The 26,233-nt window shown below is 37.2% G+C and overlaps 1 protein-coding gene across 1 annotated transcript; it reads right to left on the reverse strand.

Moving 5' to 3' along the window:
* Positions 1–8,912: 8,912 nt before the first annotated feature.
* LOC110896058 (uncharacterized protein At4g15970) lies at positions 8,913–17,051 on the reverse strand. Its single transcript, XM_022143487.2, has 4 exons — positions 16,751–17,051; positions 14,818–15,183; positions 13,966–14,450; positions 8,913–9,118 (listed from the first exon to the last, which is right to left on the reverse strand). Exons 1-4 carry the CDS (start codon positions 17,009–17,011, stop codon positions 9,058–9,060), a joined length of 1,173 nt encoding a protein of 390 aa, XP_021999179.1. The 5' UTR covers positions 17,012–17,051; the 3' UTR covers positions 8,913–9,057.
* Positions 17,052–26,233: the final 9,182 nt, after the last annotated feature.

The following is a 26,233-nucleotide window of genomic DNA, read 5'->3' on the forward strand; positions in this document are numbered from 1 at the left end:
CTGAATCTTGTATCGTGTGATTCTTGTCGGTAATCTGTGCCGTCTGTCTTTGTATTTTGATTGAAGACAATCTGTGCCGACTTGTGGCTTAATAAAGCGATTTCGAGTCTAAACCATCACGTCGACCATGAAATTACTAAATCAAAAAGACCGATCAACCAAACTCACAAACCCTGTCTGAAGAGCACAAGGCTGGTTGAAGAGGCCATACATGAAACAGATTGATTTCAATTCTAAACAACGTAAACAAAACAAGGAAGTGAAAGAAAAAGGATAAAAGAACAAATAGAACCAAAGATGTCTCTGATTGTTGCCACCACCATCAAACCCACTCTAAGACTGACAATCATCTACCCATCTATTCCCCACCTAAATCCTATTCACTGTGGGTTCTGCTACACTACCGCATCTCCTCCGCCTTGGGCTGCTGCATTCCTTTCAGCCTGCTCCATCTGATCTATGTTAAAGTCAGTCAAATAGTGGAATGCCCCCGGTTTAACCATTAGCATATGCGCATCATGCATTTTGACTAGTGCGGTAATCAATGGATCGGCCCGGACATTCGAGCCAGCGGCAAATTGGGAGATTGTACGCTTCTGACCCGACCTGATTTGGTGAGAAACCTCCACTAAGGTTTCAAATCTAGACCTGTTCAGGGAGTGAGCAGCCTCGATTGGGTAAAAAAATACTATAATATTGCGGCTGATCCGTTGAGATGATCTTCTGGCAGGCATCCATCAAGTATTGGACTTCATTCTTTACCCGGTGGTCTTGGAGAACGGGTGACTTTGTCAAACATAAGGTATCAAAAACGAACATGAAAACCGACATTTCCGTCCAGCTAATGATCTCAGCTAGATAAGCACAAACTTTAGCAGCCCTAGTCATCCCATGACGATTGTTCAGGATCATAACCAAAACAGCGGATCTCAATTCAGGATGGCTACCAGCAAACTTCTTGATCTTTCGAGCAATCTCGATGTCAAATAGGACATCACTGCCATCCGCAAGCAGGCTTGTGTCTAGACCTGCTTCTTTGTTGATTGCATTGGCTCTCTTTCTGAAATACTCTCCGTAGCTTCTATCGTCGATGTTTTTGTACATAATGAGTATGATCTGACCGATCATGGCAAGACAGACGCGATTATCAACCCAGGGCTTCAGCTCGATTAAGAGGGGCCTGATTGTTTCTTCGTTTCTCATAGTGACATTGTATCCAGACTCTTTGAATACCCTCTTCGAGATGTCGAGTAGTCCAGGGAACAAACAGCTCAATGCGCTTAGGTACCATGCTGCGCACTGAGGAGTGTCTTCACAGGTGGCGCAGAGATCTACGCAGGTTGCAATCATGTTAGGGGTCAATCGAGTGTTCAGTGGATTCATCATGTCGACAGATCCACTTGCTTCGTAACGAGAGAAACCAGTTCTCAATTGGCCTGGGTTCGGAATTTGTCCTCCATACGACGTACGCAGGTGCTTGACTCCACGGTTAACCATATCTGCCATCTCTCAAGGATTACCTGTTCAAGTAAGGGGTTTAACTGTTTAACTGTTGCTGATACTTGTTCACAGGTAAACTCTCAGCCTATGCAGATCATCAACAGGATGATATGCTTCTAAAGATGATCAAAAAAGATCACCAACTCTCGAACCACAAACTGAAGAAACCCTAGTTCTGAAGATTCTAGGGAGAGAATAAGAAGAGATGAGAAGATGAGAAGTTGTGAATGATGAATCCCAATGCACCAACCCTCTTTAATAAAGCCGGACCATCTGAAACTTCAGCCACACGTGCAACAATAAGCCCATGCTTTAAGCTCAACTCTCAGCAAGCCCAAATCAACTCAGACAAAACACGAAACCAAAAATAAACAAAAGGATTAAAAACAAATAAAAATCATATTGAATTAAAAACAAATAAAAATCATATTGAATTGAATATGAAATATAAAGGAATATTATATATACACACACACAAATATATATATTAAATATATGTTTCAACACCCTCCCTCAATTCAATATGCAAGACAATTAAAAAGACCCAAGTTCTCACAAACCTTTTTGTGAGCCTGAACAAGTAATCCTTTTGTAAAGACATCTGCAGTTTGTTCTTCAGAAGTAACTCCAACAGTCTTAATAATACCCCTTGAAATTTTTTCTCTTAAAAATAAGAGATCAATTTCAAAATGTTTTGTACATTCGTGAAAAACAGGATTAGCAGCTATTGATATAGCTTGCCCTGCTTGCGGTGTGCACATAAAATATATATATATGTGTGGGCGCTCGGGGGCAAAAGTGAAATGGTACTAGCTTTAACGTTATTTTACTAATCTCGTGAAAATAACGTTAAAAGTGGCGGATGGTTAATCATGCATCATGTGGTGACGTTGATAGCTGAATGACACGGGGGTACATGCACCAATCAGTCTCTGTCCCGATTGTTTGAGTGTTATGTGTCTTAGGTCCAAGGCTTGATACAAAACTACAATCGAGTCGGGGGTCTCACTGGAAGCAGCCTCTCTATTCCTACGGGGTAGAGGTAAGGCTATCTACATCTACCCTCCTCAGACCCTACCTTAGCTTTGCTATTGGTGGGATTTACTGAGTATGATGATGATGATGATGATGATGATATAGCTGTTGTATTGTCACAAAATAAAGAAACAGGAAGTTTGATATCAACTTTAAGTTCGTTTAAAATGTTAAGAAGCCAATCGATTTCACATGTCGCAGCACACATAACACGATATTCCGCCTCAGCAGAAGATCTAGCTATGGTTGACTGCTTTTTGCTTTTCCATGAAATAAGAGAGTTTCCTAAGAAAATACAAAAACCAGTGACAGGCTTCCTAGAGTTAACACATTTACCCGAGTCAGAATCTGCAAAAGCTTTAAGTTCTAAACATTAAACAATCCCCCTTTTTAAACAATATACCAGGAGAACCCTTAAGGTATCTTAAGAGTCTCAAAGTAATTTTGAAATAAGCATTAGTGGAACTCTGCATATATTCACTTAGATAATGCACAGAACAGGCTATAGGCTATATCAGATATGGCATGTGAAAGATATATTAACTTTCCCACTAATTTTTGATAAACAAGAGATATCTAGTAAAACTTGATTATCTTTTTCACATAAATGAGTTAAAACATGGTTTGCTTCAATGGGACTGTTCACAGGTTTACACCCAGTCAAACCAAATTCAGCAAGTAAATCCTTGAGAGATGGCAGATCTTATTTTTAAAGCTAAAGTTCTGTGCGTTAGTGTTGATTTTTAAGCTCAAGTTCGAGCTGAATGTGGGACGCGGGTATATAGTTATAGGTTATGTGTATAACTGGACATACATATAATTATTTTTAATATATTCATCTGTAATTATAATTTTACATGACACGTTATATATATTATTTGGCTGGTTGAAAATTGTGATGATATTATAATTGAATCGTCAATACATATGTATATATATTCAACCACTTCATATTTCCCTGTAGATCCCAAAGGGCCAATTTGGTTATTAGCAAAATAGTTCGAGTCAAATGATAGTGGGTGTGTTGTAGGTGGTGGTGAAGGTGACGACAGCGATAGGGGCGGAGACGGGGACGGAGGCGATGGTGATGGTGGCAAAAATGATAGTGGGTGTGTCAGTGGCGGCGAGGGGAGGAGGTGGTGGTAGCGGCAATGGTGTATGCCAACGGAAATGAGTAGGTGGTGAAGACAAACAATGGTCATGAGTGGTGCTAACCCATAAAGACCATTTATTATAAGTTAACAAGTTTTATGCTGGTGGTTCGTTTTGACCCATTAACTCATTTGAGCAGACCTAACTAGACCCGATGAGGCGATGACTGATTTGAGATGACCCAAATGAATCCACATACAATAATTTTTGGCCATCTTATATAATTGTCACCTACACTATGATTCTATCTCATATATGTAGCAAGGCTATCATGCTTGTCGGATGGTTATCACATGTGAAGAAAAAAATGCGAGCAAAGTGCTACACGTAAGTTTTCACACCTCATGACATGGAGAAAATGGTTTTCACATATCACATGGTTTCACAATTCACACCCTCTCACTAAGTGCCATATGGTCTAAGAAAGGGACGTGAGGAAAGGGGGTCACCCCTGTGAAAAATCTCACGCATTAGTCATGGCCTGAATGATAAAGAGGGCGGCATGGTGTAGCACGCGTGAGAAAAAGGGGCTAGATTGGATCCATGCGTGAAAAAGAGAGGGCGGGTCGGATGGTCTAATACAACGGGTCGTGTCGGGTCGGATCGGGTCACAGGTCAAAACGGGTTCGGGTCAAAACGGGTCGATTATAAAAAAGGGTTGTTTTGGTTCGGGTCGAAACGGGTCCGGGTCAGAACGGGTCCGGGTCAGAACGGGTCTGGGTCAGAACGGGTCTGGGTCAAAACGGGTTTCGGGTCGGGTCGGGTCAGGGTTTTTTTTACAATATAACTTTGGTGATCATACTGCCCGTAAATACTGTTATTACATGCTTATAGTTGCTTCACTGATGTCTCGTAGTTTTGACCCGAACCCGTTTTGACCCATGACTCGTAGTTCCAAAGTCTAGCACTAAGTGAAAACTTGTAAAACTAAATAAAAAAAAGTTCAGAATTTGGGAAAAATATTAGTCAAGACAACTCCGAAGGATAAAATTTTATCAGGTGCTGCAGCTTATTATACCCCGGGTGAAGGAATCCAAGTGACCTACAATATGAGTATTGATCATAGGTTGCCATGGTTAGCAGGCAGAGCAACGTACAGCAAACTTCTTCATCTTTGATTACAAGTTGTAATACCCAGTTCAATTGATTTCACAACAATTCACATTTTCCTACAATTACAAGTTGCGAAACCAAAACGAAACGAAACGAAAAAAAAAACTGAAAATATTGAAACCTTGTCGGCTTAAAACCCGTTGCGATCCGGAACCCGTCCCGTGCGGAAACTCGTGTCGGCCTAAAACCCGTTGCAATCCGAAACTGGTCCCGTGCGGAAACTCGTGTCGGCCTAAAACCCGTTGCGATCCGAAACCCGTCCCGTGCGGAAACCCGTGTCGACCTAAAACCTGTTGCGATCTGAATCCCGTCTCGTGCGGAAACTTGTGTCGGCCTAAAACCCGTCCCGTGCGGAATCTCGTGTCGGCCTAAACCCGTTGCGATCCGAAATCCATCCCGTCCGGAAACTCGTGTTGGCCTAAAACCCGTCCCGTGTGGAAACTCGTGTCGGCTTAAAACCTGTTGCGATCCGAAACCCGTCCCGTGCGGAAACCCGTGTCGGCCCCCGATCCGAACCGACCCGTTCCGATCCAAAACCCGCCGCGTGCAAAAACTCGTCTCGGTCCGAAACTCGATTCGAACTGAAACCGTTCCGATCCAAAACCTATTTCATGCCGTAACCTGATAGGAATCATGTTCTAGTTTCTAGTCTAAATGTCAATTGTCTATTTTAGGATGGGGTAAGTGCAAATAATATAGTATAAGTATGAGTCGGTAATTACTTGGGGGGGGGGGGAGGAGAGGAATATACGTAGTTTGTTACGCTCTGTTTACAGAGAGAGGGCGTAGCCTTGGGAACACTTCGGTGTTAGTTATCGAGTCTGTATCATCTTCTTCGTATCAATTTCAATTCCAATATATTGTGTTTTTCTCAATTTCAGTTGAATTGTTAGTAATCAGAATCAAACCCTATCATTGGTCCGACCTGCCATTTCTGCTCTACCATCGCTCGATCACCAATTTAACGAGATCTATCATTTCAATTGATTCACCGATTCAATGAGATTTATCTAGGGTTTCAATCGATTACATCTCTATTTCAGATCCATATTCAATTTCAATTTATGATATCAACTTATATCGGATTTCAGTCGATCTCATATTCAATCTCCAATCGACCTATCTCAGACTCAATCTCCAATCGATTCATTATCGATTCAATTTCTGATTTCTGCTTTCCACCGGTTCAATTTCCAGACCCGATTTCATCAACTGGTGTTCTTCCACATTCCGATTCAATCATGGTGAATCAAATTTGATGCTCAGGATATCAGAATTCTCGATTGGATGCTCAGGAACAGCAGCTCAAACAACTTCAAGGTGATGTTGCTAAAATCAACACCTCTTTGAAAGTGTTAGAAGAGGATCTCGTTGAATCCAGGGAGTTTCGAAAGTTGGTTCTCAATTGGATGCACCAACAGGATTCGAGGTCTAATTCCAGATCGACTTCACATCTTCATCGCTTCAATGTGTAATCGCTAAATTGGAGGAGATAGTCTCCAGATTTGAAGAACGCTGGTATGGCAAGGAACATCAATTTCAGGTCGGTCACTTAGACGAATCTGGACCTCGGCTTTCTGATTCAGCTACAATAATATATGTTGAAGGTACATCTCCAATAACTTCTACAGAGTTTGATAGTAAAGCAAATGAAAAGATAATTGGTACAAATCATGATGATAGTGGTGTTTTGGAAATTAACAGTTCCGATAAGCATTTAAATGGGGTTATTAATTCCTCAAAATTTGAGTTATGTGACATTCTAAAGGGATCAGGTTCACCTCCTGATTACTGTGTAGATATGTCCAATCTAGGGTGGGGACCTACTAATACTCTCATTTCCGGTTCCATCAGATTTGCGACTCTGGCGGGTAATCCCCAATTTGGTGTGTTCGCGCCCTCACCAATTCCTAATAATCACCTGAGTCAAGACCGAATTGGTAGTAAATTGCTTGATGTTCAAACCTTTGAGTGGAAACCGGGTTGGGACTTTGGTTGGCTCGACTATACCCGACCTCCTGCTTTTGCTTCGCAGCTGTTTGTTTTGGATGAGGATCCTAAACCGCCTAACCCGTATACAAACCTTCAATCAGATTTGTTATGGAAACTGTTTCATGGTTGGTGCAAGACAACAAGTCAGGTTGCTGCAGGTGTTGTTGGTTCATATCATTTGTGGGTAGTGCATGGGCAAGGTCGACCACTTGAAGACGCCCACTTGAAGACGCAACCAAGACGATCTCCACATTGGATTTGAAGTTAGTTAGCCGATTCTAGTCTTGAGGACAAAAGACTGTTTTGAAGGGGGAAGTAATGATAGGAATCATGTTCTAGTTTCTAGTCTAAATGTCAATTGTCTATTTTAGGAGGGAGGTAAGTGCAAATAATATAGTATAAGTATGAGTCGGTAATTACTTGTGGGGGGGGGGGGGAGGAGAGGAATATACGTAGTTTGTTAGGCTCTGTTTACAGAGAGAGGGCGTAGCCCTGGGAACACTTCGGTGTTAGTTATCGAGTCTGTATCATCTTCTTCGTATCAATTTCAATTCCAATATATTGTGTTTTTCTCAATTTCAGTTGAATTGTTAGTAATCAGAATCAAACCCTATCATAACCCGTCTTGTGCGGATACCTGTGCCGGCCCGAAACCCATTCTGATCCAAAATCTAACCCGTTTCTTTAAGGTGCTAACCCACATCGACCCATTTCTTTAAAGTTGTCGACCCGTTTTGACCCGAAAATAACAAGATGAAATTTCAATTGACCCGTTGTGACCCATTTAGTTAAAATATCTTACCCAAACTAACCTATATAATTTTAAAACCAACCCAAACTAACCCACTTGAAAGCCTTTGGGTCAAGATTGCCACCTCTATCTAATAGCGTACACATATATAAGTTCGTGTGTTAACTTTTAACTCGAGTATCATGTAACACAAAAGGGGTTGATTATAGTTGAATGATATTTGAGATGAAACATGTTTATTTACTTTAAAGGTTCGTATGTTATTCATAGAATCATAGTACTATTACTAGTATGTTTTTCCAACATAATATCCAATCTACTTTTGATTACAATGGTGTTACCCAAAGGATAATATGAATATTATATAGGGTTAAGTTATTCTACAAATACTCTTAATTGTAAGAAGAATTTATAAAGTAACAAGTGTCCAATAACCTAAAACCTAAACCCATTACACCATCACCCAAAACCTAAACACCCACCCCCACCCCACCACCACCCAAAAACCTAAACCATCCCCCACCCCACGCAAAAAAAAAAAAAAAAAAAAAAAAAAAAAAAAAAAAAAAAAAAAAACTATACCTCTTTCGTCGTTCGCTCACCCCAACTATTAAATATAAGTAAAATAAAGATTACAATAACTCCATAAACATTTGTATCATTTGCTTTAACTATCAAATATGAGTAAAGATCCTGTATAAAGTATCTTATCATACAAAACATACGAAAGATGTGGAAAAGTAAAAAAACGAGGTGACATTTTCGTAATTATTTTAGTCGTAATTACGCTACAAGATCAAAATTACCTTACAAAATCAAAATAACCCTACAAGATCATTTGTAGAGTAATTATGATACTCTGCAAAATTACCCTATAAGATTAAAATTACCCTACAAGATCGTTTGTAGAGTAAATATGATACTCTACAAAATTACCCTACAAGATCATTTTACAAAATTACCATACAAGATCATTTGTAGAGTAATTTTGATAATTACCATACGAGTAAAATAATTACGAGAATGTTATCACGTTTTTTTATTTTTTCACTCTATTCATACGTTTTGTATGATAAGATACCTTATATTCGATCTTTTGTCATTAAATATACGGCGGTAATATGATCGTTTAGCTATCCTACTTCCTTGTTTATGTTAGGTATAACTACAATACATGTGAGATAAAACTCTCATAGTAAATACGAAAATAGAACTACAAATTCACATGTGTTACAATTAACTTTTCTTAGAACTACAAATTTATAATAAATACGAAAAATAGAACTCCTAAACTGCATTTTTTTGGTTCAACACGGGATTAAACTCTCACCATTTGAAAACTCAAAACAAATTTTCAACATCTTGACACTGGTAGAACCTTTGGTTGTTACAATTAACTTGTAAAGTAAAACATAAAAATAAAATAAGAGATCACAATGGCTTTTGTACAATTAATATTGGTTTAAATTACATGATCAACTTAATTTTCACCATTTCATTCACAAGATTATCAATCAACTCTTACTTCCAACATCTTCTTTCTTTTTGGGAGCACGAGGCCTTTGGAAAGACCCCCTACAAAAAAAAACCACAAATTATTATGATTTTTTCATGTAACGAAGTAACCAAACTAACCCGTTTTGACATTAAAAGGAATTTTAATATCACATGCAAAATCGTTAAGATTTTTTTATCAACCTAGTTTGTTGATCTAAGGTCATGTGTACTGGGGCGCTTTAGCCCATGATCGCGCCATCATGGCGCCTGGAACACCGCCCCCCTGGGCGCTATGTTCTAATTTTTTTGTCCAGCGCGATAAACATAGCGGCGTGAAGAGAATTGTTTTGAATTTTTTTGACCGTTTGTAACGGTCAATTTCATTAAAAAAAAAAAAATTCAATTTATTTTTCAACTTTCCTTTAAAATCAATCTCATCTCTTTATTTTTTTACCACACACATTCAAACTCTCATCTCTCCCAAATTTTTTTACAATTCTTCATATTTTATACAATGAATCCATTCAACCGGGGCTTCATTCCTCCGCGATCTAGTGGCAATCCTACTCGTCCCGTGGCACCGGTTCCCACTAGACCCAATCCTTTCGGCTCCGGTTTTCTCGACTACAATCAACAAAGTCCCGGGTTCATGAATCTTTTGAACCAACCGCTATCATGGGACCCTAATCTCTACGGGTGGAACCCAAGTCAAAACATGGATGGGTTGGGGTTGTCTCAAGCGTTTGGGTCGGCTCAAGCGTTCGGCTCCCCACTACACGAACCCGATGTTGTTCCGGAGACGCAACCCGAGGTACCGGATACGCAACCGGAGACGCAAAAAGGAAAAGGAAAAGCAAAACGGGCACATAAAAAGAAAGTTGAAACCAACACCCGAACGAAAAAAAATGTGCAAACGTGGGAGCCCGAAGAGGAGTATGCGTTAACCCGCGCTTTCATCGATGTTTCGGAGGACCCGGTCATAGGTATGTTTATTTTTTTTTCTGTTTTTATATTTTTTTTTCTGTTTTTTTTTATTTTCGGTTATTTATTTTCTGTTTTTAAATTTTTTTTCTGTTTTTTTATTTTCAGTTTTTTTTTATTTTCTGTTTTATAATTTTCTGTTATTTATTTTCTGTTTTATTATTTTCTGTTTATTATTTTATGTTTTTTTTTTCTGTTTTTTATTATTTCCAGTTTTTTTTTCTGTTTTTAATTACTTTCTGTTTTTTATTTTTTTTTTCTGTTTTTTATTATTTCCAGATTTTATTTTTTAAATTTTGAGCCAACGCTTGTATTCCGGATGGAAAAGTGGAAGTAGCGATGAAGACATTACGCAAGAGGCATTGGTCGAGTATACGGAGGCTAATGGCCATTTCCCGTACATGAAGTGTTGGCAAATCCTTCGCCATAGCCCCAAATGGGCCGTCGTAACTACTCCTAGTGGTCGTTCGGGAAATACACGGCCATCAAAGAGGTCCAAAACAAACGAGTCCGGTGAACCCGAAACGCCAACCTCCGACGCTCGAAACATCGGCTTGGACGAGGATATTCCGGATGACGAGCCGGTGGAGGAGCTACCAAGACCGCCCGGAAGAAAAAGCCGGGCGAAAAAACCCGAGTCCTCGTCGATGTCTATGGGAACGGATATGAGTCACGCATTTTCGGAGATAAACAAGCGGCTTCAAGACATACACGAACTCGGTAACAAACGTTTGGAGGAGAACGAAAAAGTTACGGAGATTATGCGGGATCGACAATGGGCTCACGACTTTGACTTCTACTCCAAACCGCATGACCACTTAACGGGAAAAGCTTTGAAAATGGCGTTGGCTCAAAAGGAGCGGATTGAAAAAAAATATAATCTTTGATTGTGTAATTTTTTTTTTATGCTAGTTTAATGTTTTTTTTCTAGTTTCATGTTTTTTTTTATTTTATTGTACTTTTTTTTATTTAATGAAATGAATTTTATTTTTAAAAAACTTACAAAATGAATTAAAAAATTAAAAATGAAAAAAGAGTAATGATTACACAGGGGCTTTATGACTACGGCCTCAAATTACATAAAGCCCCATAAAGCCCCGGGATGATGTGGCATGCCAAATGGCACATAACGCCCCTTTAAGGGCTTTATGACTACACATGGTCTAAAGAAATATTTTGTTGATGAAGATGCCGAGAAGCTGATCAAACTTTAAGAAGATTTTTTATTATTCTTGAATGAAGGACAATTTGTATTTTCTTGAACTTAATTTGTGCTTTATATTTTGTTAGAACTTATTTTGTTTCTTGAATAAATGATAACCGTGACATTCAGAATTAAAAAAAATTATATTAAAAATTAATTTGATACGAACCAAGTCGTAATCAAATGATCCAAAGAAATTAGACGGAAGCCAGAAAGAACTTTAGAGAGAATTCAGACTCAATTCATAATTTTTCATTCATATCTTCCCACAAAGAACATACGGCTGTATAGCCTGGTGGCATCTTGGGGGTGGGATAAAGCTTTGGGACCAATAGGTCCTGGGTTCGATTCCCATAAGGGGGGGGGGGGGGGTTTCCTATATTTATTGGGTTTCCTCCTGAATTGGTGTATAGGCATTATGCCTAGTGGAGTTGGATATGATCGGGTGGTTCCGCTGGTGGCACGATGATACTCCAGTGATCCGTCAGTTATCAAAATTTACCGTTCAAAAAATAAATAAATAAATAAATAACCAACTACCACTAACTTGAACCCTAAAGTAGGTAGGAAATGTGGAGTATGGTAACTGCCCATTATCCCATTATTTGACCCACTAAAATGCACCTAACAAATAACTAGAAAATAACTAAAGTAACATGAATTAATATATAGAAAAGTAACATGCAGATACACACGTGCATGCTTCTTCCAGGCCAAAGTAAAGAACATATCATAATTTGAGAATTGAATTTGAGTGAAAACATGCAAAACCGAGTTGCTCAGTTATAACCAAGCGAATTCGAGCATCAACTTTATGCTTACTTTCGTAAATTCAAATCGAGTCGAGCCACTCGGTTTAAAATCGAGCCAAGTTCAAGCAAACCCTCACCCGATTTGACTTGAATGGTAAACCAACCCTAATCCAACATTATGGTGTTGCATTCAAATTCCTAAAATTTGTTTATACATCGTTTACAAAGGGGTATTTATTTTTTATCATTTTGTGCTATCTTTTGAAAATTCATTAAAAATGTATTGTTTAGTTGTTTGTATTTTTTTTTACGGAGGTTTTCGTCTATACCTATAGGCTATCACATGCTTACACCGAACAAAATAAATTTTCATCATTACCTATATATACAATTACCATGAGGGGGAATAGTGACTGTTAGCTGCATGGCAGCTGGCTATTTGCAACATTTTTTGGATGTCACGGTTGAACATCCTTATAATTATAATTTATACATGTATTCGAATAAAGTTTGAGTGTTGCGGGTGGTTTCAAGCGTGGTTTATCTTCTGCTCAGCTTGACAAAGTCATTTTTTTTTGTGTTTTTTTTCCCTTTGTTATTTACAATATGCTTTTCTTTTACACTGTGTTATTTCAACGTTATATCTCCAGTTTTAGGGCTTAGTGTTGTTTTCTAACTTCTTTGTTTTAAATATTAACACTTAGGTAAACAGGTGTTGAACTTTGTTTCAAAAGCAAACCAAAGATAAATGGTGGATTGTGTGGTCTAAATCCATGATGTTGAGTTATTAGGCTTTAATTTGGCAAAAATGGGTAATTGGTGGTTTAATTTAACAAACAGATGTGAAATTATTTGTTTATGGTGCTAAGGAGCAGTTGATTTAACAGTCATATTATGATGTTTTGTTTATGGTGTTTAGGAGTATTAATTTGATATCATTCAACAAATCTATATTCTTGGTTGCGAAGAAATTTAGGAAGCTAACCATTGAATGAAAACGCAAAAACACAGGTTAAAGAACAGTGCGGCAGCGCACGACGGGAAATCAACTAGTTGATCACAATTCTTATAAATCAAATATATAATTTGGTGACCTAATAAATGTAAGCCGTTTATTATAAAAAAAAAGAATAATTTCTTTACTGGTGCTGGCCTAGTTAATCTGGAGGTAATTTTATATATTCTCCTTTAAATTCGTAAAATTATAAATTTTCTTAAATCATTCTTCAAGAGCATTTTAAATTATCCACAACTTGTTTTTAAAAAGTTACAATTTTTCAAGTTTAATGGGGATATAATATAAAGTTCCCCCAATCTAATACCAAAAACAACTGTATGGGTCAGTTTAAGCCCAAACTGAATAAAAACAAAAAATATTGTTTTTTTTTAGCCTTTTAGGCATACACAGGGTTCGGTTATGGGTTGGTTTTATGTTTTACAATGGCTTAAAATGTGACCTAAAATAATGAATTTGGGGTTGGTTTTATGTTTTACAATGGCTTAAAATGTTTTATAATAGCCAGGGGCTCTACCCGTTGGACCCCGCTAGGGGCTGCCGCCCCTTAGACCCTGTTTCCAGGGGCGTTGCTCCCGGACCCCCGCCAAGGGGGCGTTGCCCCCTGGAATCCCCATTGATCAGGGGCTCCGCACAAACACTTAAAACTATAATAACTCAACAAGTATGTGCTCCCCGCACCTCCAACTTGATTGATGTGTATTACGATTCACTTTGATCATCAATCCTGATTACACTAAAATATCCAACATTTGGTTCAAAAAATCAATACCAAAACATTCAAACAAGTTGGGTGTGGTTCTGTTCAATTTTGGAACAAGTTATAACCAAACCATAGTTATCGGTTTCCAAAAAACCATGAATTGTCAGTTATTAATTTGGGTCGTTTGGTTTTGTTAGTTAATTCGATTCGATTCGGTTAATCAAGTAATGATAAAATGAGACAAAAGAGATATCAGAAGACAATATATACCTGCATGATTGAGGAACTGTCCAAGAAATTGATCTAACCATGGCAGTTTGATTCCCAAGCACCTGCCTATATTTTCGCCAATCTTGTAGCATGATTCTTATATCATGAACCTTATTTTCTAACCCCACACAACAATTTGCATGCATGGTGCACACCTTATCGAAGTCCCTACTTGGCTCACAAAATCCACCAAAGAAAGCTGTATCGAGAAACCGGATTTGTAGCCCGTTGTGACGAATGATGGGGTCAAACTTGATCTTATTAAACACATCTTGGTCATGTAAACCTGGATAAGTTAACCGTGAATTGAACCAAAATTTGTAAAACTCGATCGTCTTTTCGTTTGACTTTACATAAGTGAAACCACCATTTGGCAAATTATTTAGGTTAATTGGGTTCCCTGTGTAGTAATCACAAGCAATTTGGAAATCACCATCCTTATTGAAATGTGGAAATGGATCCCAAAACCACATTATGTCTGCATCCTTCGTTATAAAATAAAAATATATATTAATCGTTTGTACTTAGTTTATTTCAAAACCATAAAGACACCCCTTAAACATCAACTTTATAGTAATTCTTTACTCTTTAGCATATCTATACGGTTCTTTTCAAAATTAATATTACCTTTAGAACTACAAGAAACAGACAAAACATTTGTATGTAGTCATTGATAATTTAATAAGAGTTCGAAAGATGGTAAGACAGGCGGTTATGTAACAGTCTTGTGTATTACACAAAAGTTAGTTATGCAGTTCTCAACATGATATTGGTTTTGAAAAAAAAAAAATTCATCTTTCTTTATATATTGAGTTGATTGTAAATATAGAATAATAGAGAAAGCAGTAGTACCGTGAAGATGAAGTTATACCCTAAATCTAGAATAGTACGTAGGAAATCGATTCTTCTCCACATCATTTTCAAATAATCGGGTGCCATAAAGTAAGCCTCTTCAGAAAAGTCGACCCCATGGGTACTAAGATTGTAGCAATGAGAATGTAACTTCAAGCAACGAGTGTATGCCTTTTGGTCCAAAGCTATGACAACTAAGTGCTTTATGAATCTTTGGGTTACATTCCCAATTTTGAAGCTTTCAAGAAAAAGATCAAACATAGAGTTTGGTTCCGCCCAAGCATCATTTATAGTAGTTATTATAATCGTGTTGCTACTTGTTGCGGCCTCTTTCAGTATGCTTTTCAGTTCATCAACTTTCTTCTCCTATGAATCCAAAACAAAATTAGAATATGTATATGCATACATATAAAGGAATAAAAACTAATTTTAAGTAATATAATGAGTAAAATACACAGATGGTCCTTGTGGTTTTTCAAAATTTTAGATTTGGTCCATAGTTTTCAAAAGTATATGGATGGTCCCTATGGTTTGCACTTTGTAACTCAATTCATCCCCAGCCAACAAATTTAAAGATTTAAGTAGGTCCAAGTTAGGGGGATGCATGCGTTACAAAATGCAAATCACAGGGAGCATCCATATTTTTGGCAAAGTTGGGGACCAAATGCGTTACAAAGTGCAAACCAATGGGCTATCCGTGTACTTTTGGAAAACAAAGGACCAAATGCGTTACAAAGTGCAAACAAGGTACTCTTCTCTTATTGTAATATTATTTTTGCTAATTAATACGATTTAAAAAGATTTATGTAATATATTAATTTTTAGCGGCAAATTTAGATCACTGATAAAAGCAACAATTACATATACAAATAATACTTTCTATATTTAGGTAAGGTAGGTAAAATCGTGTTTAGGGTGCGGGGTTTGAATTGAAAGTATAGAAAAAGATAATGTGTGTTTCATGGTTATATATTTTATCATATATACTCATGCCATAAGGGTTTATTTTATTGGTTTTTGTTTAAATATATACTATGTTTTATTTTTGTTCTTAAATCCTGCTGTTGGTTGGGTTGAACCAGAGGGGTCCGGGTCCCTTTACCCTTCTGCATACAACATTTGCACTTAAAATTTCATTATTATTATTTCACAAACTTGTAATTAACTGTGAAAAATTTTATCACTTTCACAGCTTCACCAAATGACCAAAATAGAAGTATTTATAAGTGTGATATATATATAAATAGTACATATATATTTACGTTAGCATATTGGCTTCTTATTTCTTCAAGAAGTTTTTATATCTTGATATTTAAATTTGAAGTGCTGTCCAAAAAAAGAAAAATAATGAAGTTAAAAAGATTAAAAGAACACATACAAACCAAATCAAATCGAAAAAACATATATCTACACTCAAAATCAATCCAAAAAAAATTCTATGACCCCACCGATAAAAATACCTTTTATTTTTTTTACCGGCGACTTTTTTGTATTAGGCTACCGCACTCCCTAAATTAGAAAGTCCCGTTACCCCACTCCAGCCAGACTATATTGTCTTAACCGAGCCCACACTGGCTTCAGAGTTTGGCTTGGGTGTTCCCCTAGGAAACCATACCGCCGGCTGCCACTTCACAGTCGTTGTGCCACCACAAGAGCACAACTCTCTAGCGTAACACACGGTAAAAATACCTTTTGATACAGACATGAAGACCGAAAAACTGTGACACCGGTAAAAGAAAATTCTAGTTCCGCCACTACAACCAACAATACATGTAAATCCTATGCAAATGAGTTTTAGAAACTTGACAGAATTTGACGGATTCAAGTTCAACTTTATTAACCAGTAAAAGAAAAGATTAGAATTGCTTTGATTATTCCAGATTAATTAAATTTGACATGTAATATAGTACAGAAATGCAAAATATATACTTACTGAATTGGGCCGGTGTTTGGTAGCTGCAAACGGATTATAGAGGACCCGAAATGGTACAGAAGGAGAAGAGTGATACAAAAGTAAGCAAGAAAGCGCCACCATAGCAAAGATGATCACTGCTTTAGGAGTTTGAAAGCGGAGTTTGAAGCGGTTGAATAGGAGATTATGGTCGTTGTTGAGCTCCGGCGGGGGCGAGGGTGGTGGAGATTTCTGATGTTGATGGCCTGAGGCCACCATGTTGGTTTGAGTCTCTAAACCCATATGGTGGCAGGTGGTTTGAGTGGTATGTATGTATATGGCAGCCAGCACCCTTAAATGGATTAAGTCAATACTAATTTTGGGTTAGAAAAGTAGGCAAAAGATCAAATACAAATAATCTTAACAAAAGATCAAATACAAATTAAAGGAAAACCCAAAAAGACAAGGTGGCATTTTTGTAATTACCACCAACTATCAAAGTTACAACCAAAAATACCTAAAAAAACACAAATTTTTTTTAACATATTTTATTAAAAAATCGCTACATTTCGTTAGAAAAAAAAAAAGAATTTTTTTTTTGGCTGCTACTAAAAGTAGCGATTTTTTAATAAAAAATGTTAAAAAAAAAATAAAATAATTTGTGTGTTTTTTTTTATTTTTTTAGATTTTTTTAGGTTTTTTGGGGGGTTTAGTTTTTAGCATTTTAGCTTGGGTGGGGGGAGGGGTGGGGGGGGGGGTTAGGTTTTTTTAGGTTTTTGGGGGTGGGGGGTAGGTTTTTTTTAGGTTTTTGGGGGTGGGGGGTGGGGGGTTTAGGTTTTTTTTGGGGGTGGGGGGAGTGGTTAGGTTTTTTTAGGTATATTTGTAGAGTAACTTTGATAGTTATTGATAATTACAAAAATGTCACCTTGTCTTTTTGAGTTTTCCTTCAATTTGTATGTTTAGTATGTTAAGATTATTTGTACAAGAACTTTACCCTAGAAAAGTATTTAGTCAACTAATAAATGCAAACGTAATGATAGGGAAGTGTTATGACTTCTTTATTAAATTTTATGTAGGCACTGTATCAAGGTGTTGTCGTGTTATTGAATTAGTGGTGATGGCTCAATCTACGATGAGAAAACAAAATGTAGTTTAATAGTAAAATTAGAAGAATAAAAAATCACTAACATTCTATAAATTTCATTACTATATGGAAAGATAAGAACACAAAAATATATGAATGGATCCTGATAAACAATAAGATAAGGTATATAAATCACACTAGGTTAGTTCCCCGTGTGTTACACGGGTTGAACAATTTAAACTATATAATAACAGGGTCGGCCCAAGCCCAAGTATTTTGAGGCTTGGGCCTCAGGCCACCAAATGTATAGGGCCTCAAGATTTAAAAAAAAATATACTATATGGGTATGAGCCTTGTTATTAAAAAGTTGTAGCTCAGTTGGCACGCATGTCATCTGTGTACCTTAAGGGGGCGGGTTTGAATCTCCGTTAGGCCGATCGACCGTCGTTTATTCTTTTTGGATAAGAAAAAAAATAGGCAAGAAGGGCCCCGATTTTGAAACTTGCTTTAGGCCTCTAAAATGGTTGAGCCGATCCTATATAATAAATATTTCTTGTAAATGCAAATCAAAGACGGACACACTTATATATATTTGATAAATAATGAAACTAATAATAATAGTAAAAAAATCTCATACATGTGTATACTCATTTAAGTAATCGATATACATTTGATGTTATCCTACATTTTTTGTATTCAATTAACATTTTTCTATTTAGTATTATTTACAATTATTAGAAGATATATATGAAAGAAAAGCGGGAAAACTAAAAAAATATGTGTCTTCAATAAATGACACGTATTACTATATATAGAGTATATATGTTACTGAATTTTTGAAGAATAATTTTTAAGTTTGACATATATATTCAAGCTTATAAGTATATAATATAGTCATGAATTTTTAATAAATCCAAAAAAATTATGTAGTTAATGGCAAAGTGTGTTTTAGCCAAATCCTAGAATTTAAAACATAAAAGACCAGGGCAAAAAAGCGTGAAACCCTTTATTTAATATTATTTACAATTATTAAAACATTTTTCTATTTAATATTATCTACAAATTAAAAGATAAATTGTTAGAAGATAAATATGAAAGAAAGGCGGGAAAACCAAAAAATAGACGTCTCCAATGAATGACATGTGTCACACATTGGTTTACTTTATTATATGTATAGATTCATAAATTCATTGAAAAACTTTTAATTATATATTTCTTTTAGCTAACGGGGTGGTGGTCCATTGACAAATGCAATGCCTTTAAACACTTTAGGAGGAGAGGTTTTGAGTTCAAGTCTCACAGACAACAGGATTAAAGAAATTTGCGGTTCAAAAAAATATATATATTTCTTTTATAATAGTTGGTATTCTTATTCAATTAGCATAAAAGCCCAACAAAGAAAAAGATGACATTTCGTTTTCTAAGGAGATTTTAAAAGTTAATGCTATTTTTTCTTTGTCAAATATCACATGCCAGAAAAGTTAAAAATTAAAATCAATTTATAAGCTAGTTGCCTAATATCTATATTCTGTGGGACTTATTCGATAAATATTTCATATTTAACTTTAAAAGAGCTATTAACCATAATCTTTAGAACAAAGAACTATGATTGATTCTTACTTTTTTTTTACTATTTGTACGATAAGTAGAATTGAGAACCCAATGTGGCGGGGATTCTTTAGTTATAACTAAGTCGACCTAGGAACTGCACGTTATGTTAAACCTGTCAAACGGGAAAAAAATAGACGATGTAAAAACCTTCACCCACACACGCACGTTGCGTCGGGTTAACTCACAAAATTTAGAACGAAACGTAAAAACGTTAAATCAAAGACGCACGTTGTGATGTGTTAAGTCACAAAATTTAGAACCAAGCATAAAGCAAAAAATTTTCCAAAAATGAAAACTGTAAAGGACCAAAGTTGAAAGTAAAAAAAGTTGTGAGGATAGATTGCAAAAGATAAAAAGTTTTGGGTTAAAAGTAAAAAAACAAATAGTTTTGGGTTAAAAGTAATTTATGAAATAGTTTTGGGTGAAAAGTAAAAATATCAATTTTTTTTTGGAAAACCCCCAAAGCCAAGGTTACGACAACCGTATGCATAACTTTTTTTTTTTTTGGAAAACCCCCAAAGCACACCCCGCATTGCGGCGAGGCATAAAACGGTGTCAAATAGTACTAATGTCACACAACCGTCATCGACCACCAACACTGACTCGACCTAGGATCTGTGTGTTGTGACGAACCTGTCAAACATGAAAAATAGAGGTAAAAACGTTGAACCACACATGCACGTTGCGCCGTTTTAACTTGCAAAATTTGAAACAAAACATAAAAAAATTGAACCACACTCGTACGTTGCGTCGTATTAACTCGAAATATTTAGAACTATACGTAACGAAAATTTACCAAAGATGAAAAGTATAAGTGACAAAAATTGTGAAGTTAAATTGCAAATAATGAAAAGTTTTGGGTTAAAGTTAAAAAAATATTATGTAGGGTTAAAATTGCAAAAGGTAAAAACGGTTAAAAGTAAAAAAATCAAGTTTTTTTTTTGGAAAAGTTTCAAAACACAATATACAAGTTATGCACAAAAAAAACTTGCTTATTTATATATTGCTTTTGCTTATTAAACACTATAAAGAAGCAACCTAACTATGCATATATGTGTTGTAATGTAAGCTTTGGGAGTCTTTCAAAAAAAAATGAAAATTTTCCTTTTCAACCCTAAAGTTTTAATGTTTGACAATTTAAGTTTAAACTTCTAATCTTTGTTTCATTTTTAACCCTAAAGTTTTAATCTTTAACAATGTACCCTAAAGTTTTATTCTTTGATAATTTAACTTTAAAATTTTTAATCTTTGTTTCCTTTTTAACCCTAAAGTTTTAATCTTTGACAATTTAAGTTTAAAGTTTTAATCTTTGGTAATTTAACCCCTTTGATTAATTTGATTTTTTACTTCTAATTCAAAAGTTTCCATCTTTTACGATCTAACCACTTTGATTTTTTTTACTTATGTGTTGTAATCTTGGCTTTGGGGGTTTTCCAAAGAAAAAATGGTTATGCATATGGTTGTTGTAACCTTGGCTTTGGGGGTTTTACAAAAAAAAGAAATTGATATTTTTACTTTTCACCCAAAAGTATTTCATAAATTACTTTTAACCCAAAACTATTTGTTTTTTTACTTTTAACACAAAACTTTTTATCTTTTGCAATCTATTCTCACAACTTTTTTTACTTTCAACTTTGGTCATTTATAGTTTTCATTTTCCGCAAATTTTTAGCTTTATGCTTCGTTCTAAATTTTGTGACTTAACACATCGCAACGTGCATATTTGGTTTAGCGTTTTTACGTTTCGTTCTAAATTTTACGAGTTAACACGACGCAATGTGCGTGTGTGGGTAAACGTTTTTACATCGTCTATTTTTTCCCGTTTGACAGGTTCAACATAATGTGCGCGTCCTAAATCGACTTAGTTATTACTAAAGAATCCCCGCCGCATTGCGGCGGGTCGTAATTCTAGTTTATATATGAAATAATATAGGGAATAAAACGTGGTTGTAGTAATTGCATATGAGCCGTTATTTTAGGGTGGTGCTTAGTTCGGTAAAAAAAATGGTATTTATTTTAGAGCAAGTTACTATTCATCCATCTCACTACATTACAAAACACATGAGTGTTTATTTTAGAAAGTTTTATACATAAAATATCTGTGCTACATAAGAATGAGGATCAACTAAAAAGATGTTTTTACCTAAATAGAACAAAAGGAACTATATAGGCATCCATCTCCAATCGATGGTTGTGATGGAATAAAAACGGATCAAAGAGTATCTTTAATAGTCACTTTTGTTTATCTTTTTCAAGTTCCCTTACTTTTTTTCCTTTTTTCAAGGAGTTAAATGCATGATTGGCCCCAATAGTTTGCAAAATTTGAACTGTTGATATGCTTAACGTTTAATAATTACACAGTTGATCCTGATTGTTGTAAACTTATTACTCCGATGATCCATGAGTTTGATGACCGTTACCTTATTCTGTTAAATGCATGTAAAATGACTATAATACTCATGCTATTAAAATGTAAAAATAAATAAAATGACTATAATACACCATTGGTAACATGTGAATTTTAAGTTCACTACAAAATGCAGAATGATAAGGTTATAAGGCAAGTCTTCAGGCATACGCACTGCAAATTTATGACCAATGGTGTGTTGTTTGTGGATTAGGTTTGAGGAGTCGATCATAGCAAACATTGGTGTGTTGTTGTTCATTTTATGTTTATATTTATTTGATTATTATTGTGTTTTTATTTCAAGTTAAATTGCATAATGCAGTTATGCCACCATATATAACAATAAACAAGTACATACAAAATAGAAATTGACTTGAGTTTGTGATAGGCAACCTTTAGAGGGGGTTAGGCTCCAAGAACAAAAGAGAGAGATAAGGATCTGAGACAATTTTCTGATGATATTTCTCAATGCAAATTACATAATATAAATATGCAAATGATCAGCAGATCATGGATCCACGATCATTATGATGCGAATATTCTATGCACTACCCCACTAACATGCAGAACAATAGTAAACGTGCAATCCTAAATTAGTGATGCAACAATTAAATAAACATGTGCTAAAAAAGAACTCCTTCAATCCCACGCCATTCATTTGGGCCTAATCCCTGTATCTTGTTGGTTTCCTGTGGAGCCTTTTGGGCCGTGAATTGGGTCCAGCAGAAGTTGGGTCCGTAACAACTGCCCCCCTCTTGAAAACAAGCTCGTCCTCGAGCTTAAAATCTGGGTATCTAGCTGCGACATCTTCATGAATTTCCCATGTAGCCTCTGCCTAGTCTTTCCCTTGCCATGCAACTAAAACTTGTAACTTCCCTGCAATCCAACGGTAATTCAGAACATGACTTGGTTGTAGCAATATCTCTGATGCATCTTCTGTCTCCGGAAGGAGAACTGGTGTTGGATTGCCCCGGGCTTCTCGTAACAGCGAGACATGAAATACTGGATGAATTTTTGAGCCGGCTGGAAGATCGAGACGATATGCGAGTATGCGACTGAGCCAATTTTCTCCAAAACTTTGAAGCGACCATAAAATCTTTTAGAGAGCTTCTTGTTCTGCCTAAACTGGACCGAGTGTTGCCGATAATCCCTTAACCGCAAAAACACCATGTCACCCACATTAAATTGTTTATCCATCCTATGAGTATTTGCTAATGTTACCATCCTTTGTTGCGCCCTTTGCAAGTTAGCTTTTACAACAGAACGAAGCTGCTGTAGTTCCACAAGTGTCGTGTCGATGGATGCAATTCTGGAATCACCTTGTTTGTAGTGTATAAAATCCGGAACCGGCTGCCCGTAAAGTGCCTGAAAGGGTGACATACCGATAGAGCTATGGTGTGAAGTGTTGTACCAAAATTCGGCTAGATACAAATATTCGATAGAGCACAAATAGTTTTGCAAGCACCGGTTTACCACCTCCGTTTCAGTTTGCGGGTGGTAGGACGTTGAATATTTCAGCTTGGTTCCCACCTGTTTGAAGAGTTCCTGCCAAAAAACACTTAGAAATAATGGGTCACGGTCGGAAACAATGCTACGGGGAAGGCCATGAAGGCGATAGATATTGTGGAGAAAGAGTGTGGCCAAGGTGACTGCACCGAATTTGGGTGGTAAGGGAATAAAATGGGCGAACTTAGAAAAGCGGTCAACGACAACCCAAATAGCACCTTTTCCGTTAGAGATTGGCAAGTGGGTAATGAAATCCATTGACACATCTTGCCATACACCGGATGGAACGGGTAGCGATTGTAGTAAACCATAAGGTTTGGTAGTTGGGTATTTCACTTGTTGACAAGTGTGACAGTCTCGCACAAAGGAGAGAACATCAGTTTTGAGTTGGGGCCAACTAAAGCATGACGACATGCGTTTAATTGTAGCCCTGATGCCCGAGTGACCACCGGCTTGGGACGAGTGGAATTCCTGTAAAAGGGTTAGTTTCACAGGGGCCTGCTTAGGAATGAATATTTTTGAGTGGTGATAAAGCAGTCCTTCTTTAAACTAGAAGGAAGTTGCAGGCTTAGATAAAAGTTTAGAAAGAAGATCAATACCTTCTTGTGATTCATAATAGGCTTTTAGTTCGTTGACCCATACCGGTTTCGTAACCGAAACAGCTAAGAGTTGTGGGTTGTCAACCCGGCTAAGTGCGTCGGCCACCTTGTTCTCCTTACCAGGTTTGTAATGTATCACGAAATCGAACCCAATAAGTTTTGTCGCCCACTTATATTGTTCGGGAGTTTGAACAACCTGTGACAACAGGTGTTTTAAGCTCTTTTGATCCGTATAAATACTGAACCTCCTGCCGAGCAAATACTAGCGCCATTTTTTAACAGCTTCTGTAATAGCAAAAAGTTCACGCACATAGGCTGAAGACGCTTGCATTCTCGGACACATCTTTTTACTAAAGAAAGCAATCGGTCGATCATTCTGTGACAAAACGGCTCCAATCGCCACATTGGAAGCATCTGTGGTTACGTCGAATGGTTGTTGAAAATTTGGCAAAGTTAATGTAACCAAGGACATCATAGCTTCTTTCAGTTCCTGAAACGCCGAAGCACTTCTTTCCGACCACACAAAAGATGGAAGTTTAAGAATATCGGTAAGAGGTGCAACAATTAAAGCATAGTAGCGAACAAACCTGTGGTAGTAGCCCGTGAGCCCCAAAAAACCGCGTAATGTTGTCATGGAAGTAGGGGTAGGCCACGTTTGTATAGCCTGGATTTTATCGGGATCAGCTTCTACCCCGTTAGACGAGATGACGTGGCCAAGATACCCTATTGATGAAGCCGCGAACGTGCATTTGGATGGCTTGGCAAAGAATTGATTTCGAGACAAGATGTCGAAAACAACCTTTAGGTGATGGTAATGTTGTTCCGCTGATTGACTATAGACCAATATATCGTCAAAAAAAAAAAACAAGAACGTACTGACGAAGAACATCTCGAAACACGTCATTCATGGTTGCCTGGAAGGTTGATGGAGCATTCGTTAACCCAAAGGGCATAACTAAGAATTCATAGTGACCGTCAATGGTCCGAAATGCTGTTTTGTGGGTATCGTCGACTGCCACACGTATTTGATGGTACCCGGCTATCAAATCAAGTTTCGAAAAAAATCGAAGCTCCTTGCAGCTCATCTAGCAACTCATCGACAGTTGGTATCGGATATCTGTCTTTCACAGTGATTGCGTTTAGAGCCTGGTAATCAACGCAAAATCGCCAAGAGCCATCCTTTTTACGAACCAAAAGAACAGGTGAGGAATAAGGGCTTTGGCTTGGCTTAATGACACCATCACGAAGCATCTCTGAGATCAAATTGGTCATAATTTGTTTCTGGTACTGGGGATAACGATATGGCCGAACGTTCACCGGTTTTGACATCGGTAACGTGGGTATGTGATGATCTTGTGTTCGATGAGGTAGAAGGTGAGTTGGGTTTTGAAAGATGTGAAGATAGGTTGGTAACAAGTGATGAACATTTGGGTCAGGGTGCGAAATAGACGTAGGTTGAGGATCGACTGGTTTAGAGTGAACATGAAAATAAAGTGCATGTAGGGAAGCAACAGACTTTTGTGGATTAGGGTATGGAGGGTGGATGGGGTTACGAGTTGAGCTAGAGACTCTCCTTTAATTGTGATAGATTTGGGGCCCACTTTAAAAGTCAATTGTGGTATAGCAAAGTCAGCAAGGACTGGCCTAGTGTACGCAACCATGAAAGCCCTAGAATCACATCTGCTCCTTCAATAGGCAAAACAAAAACAGGAACTGTAAACGGCGTTCCCTGAATTGCCACTTCCATCGATGGGCAAATGCTTTCACAACGGAGATGGTCGCCGTTACCAACCATAACTGAGAATGGTTGGATCTTTTGCTCCGAAAGTTGTAAGAACGATACCATTTGAGGCTGAATGATATTGTGAGTGCTGCCAGAATCGATTAAGATCTGAACAGGTTGGTTGCGAACATATCCGGTGACACGCAAAGCTTGCGGAGATGACAGGCCAAAGAAGGCTGCCGTGGAAAGAGAGAAAAATTGGTGTGATGGTTCAGGTTGAATGGCGGCTAGGGTGGTGTCAGTGGCTGGCTCAGGTAACGGTTCGTCGTCGTTATCGGCAATGAGAAGGAATTGAGGGGGGTTACATTTGTGGCCGGGGAAAAATTTTTCTGGACAACGAAAGCAAAGGCCGGCATTGCGGCGTTGTTGTAACGCTTCGGGTGATAATTTGGTAAATGGTAATGGGTTTTTTGGTGTGGTTGGAGTTGGTAGGATCGGTGTTGGGTCCGTTTTGGTATGGGAAGGATTTGTTGAGGATGTGAGGGTGGAAGTGGTTGTGGTTGTGGCTGTGGGAGTAGAGTTAAGGTTTCTAGGT

This window comes from Helianthus annuus, chromosome 6 (genome assembly GCF_002127325.2).
Source record: "Helianthus annuus cultivar XRQ/B chromosome 6, HanXRQr2.0-SUNRISE, whole genome shotgun sequence".
Taxonomy (NCBI): Eukaryota; Viridiplantae; Streptophyta; class Magnoliopsida; order Asterales; family Asteraceae; genus Helianthus; species Helianthus annuus.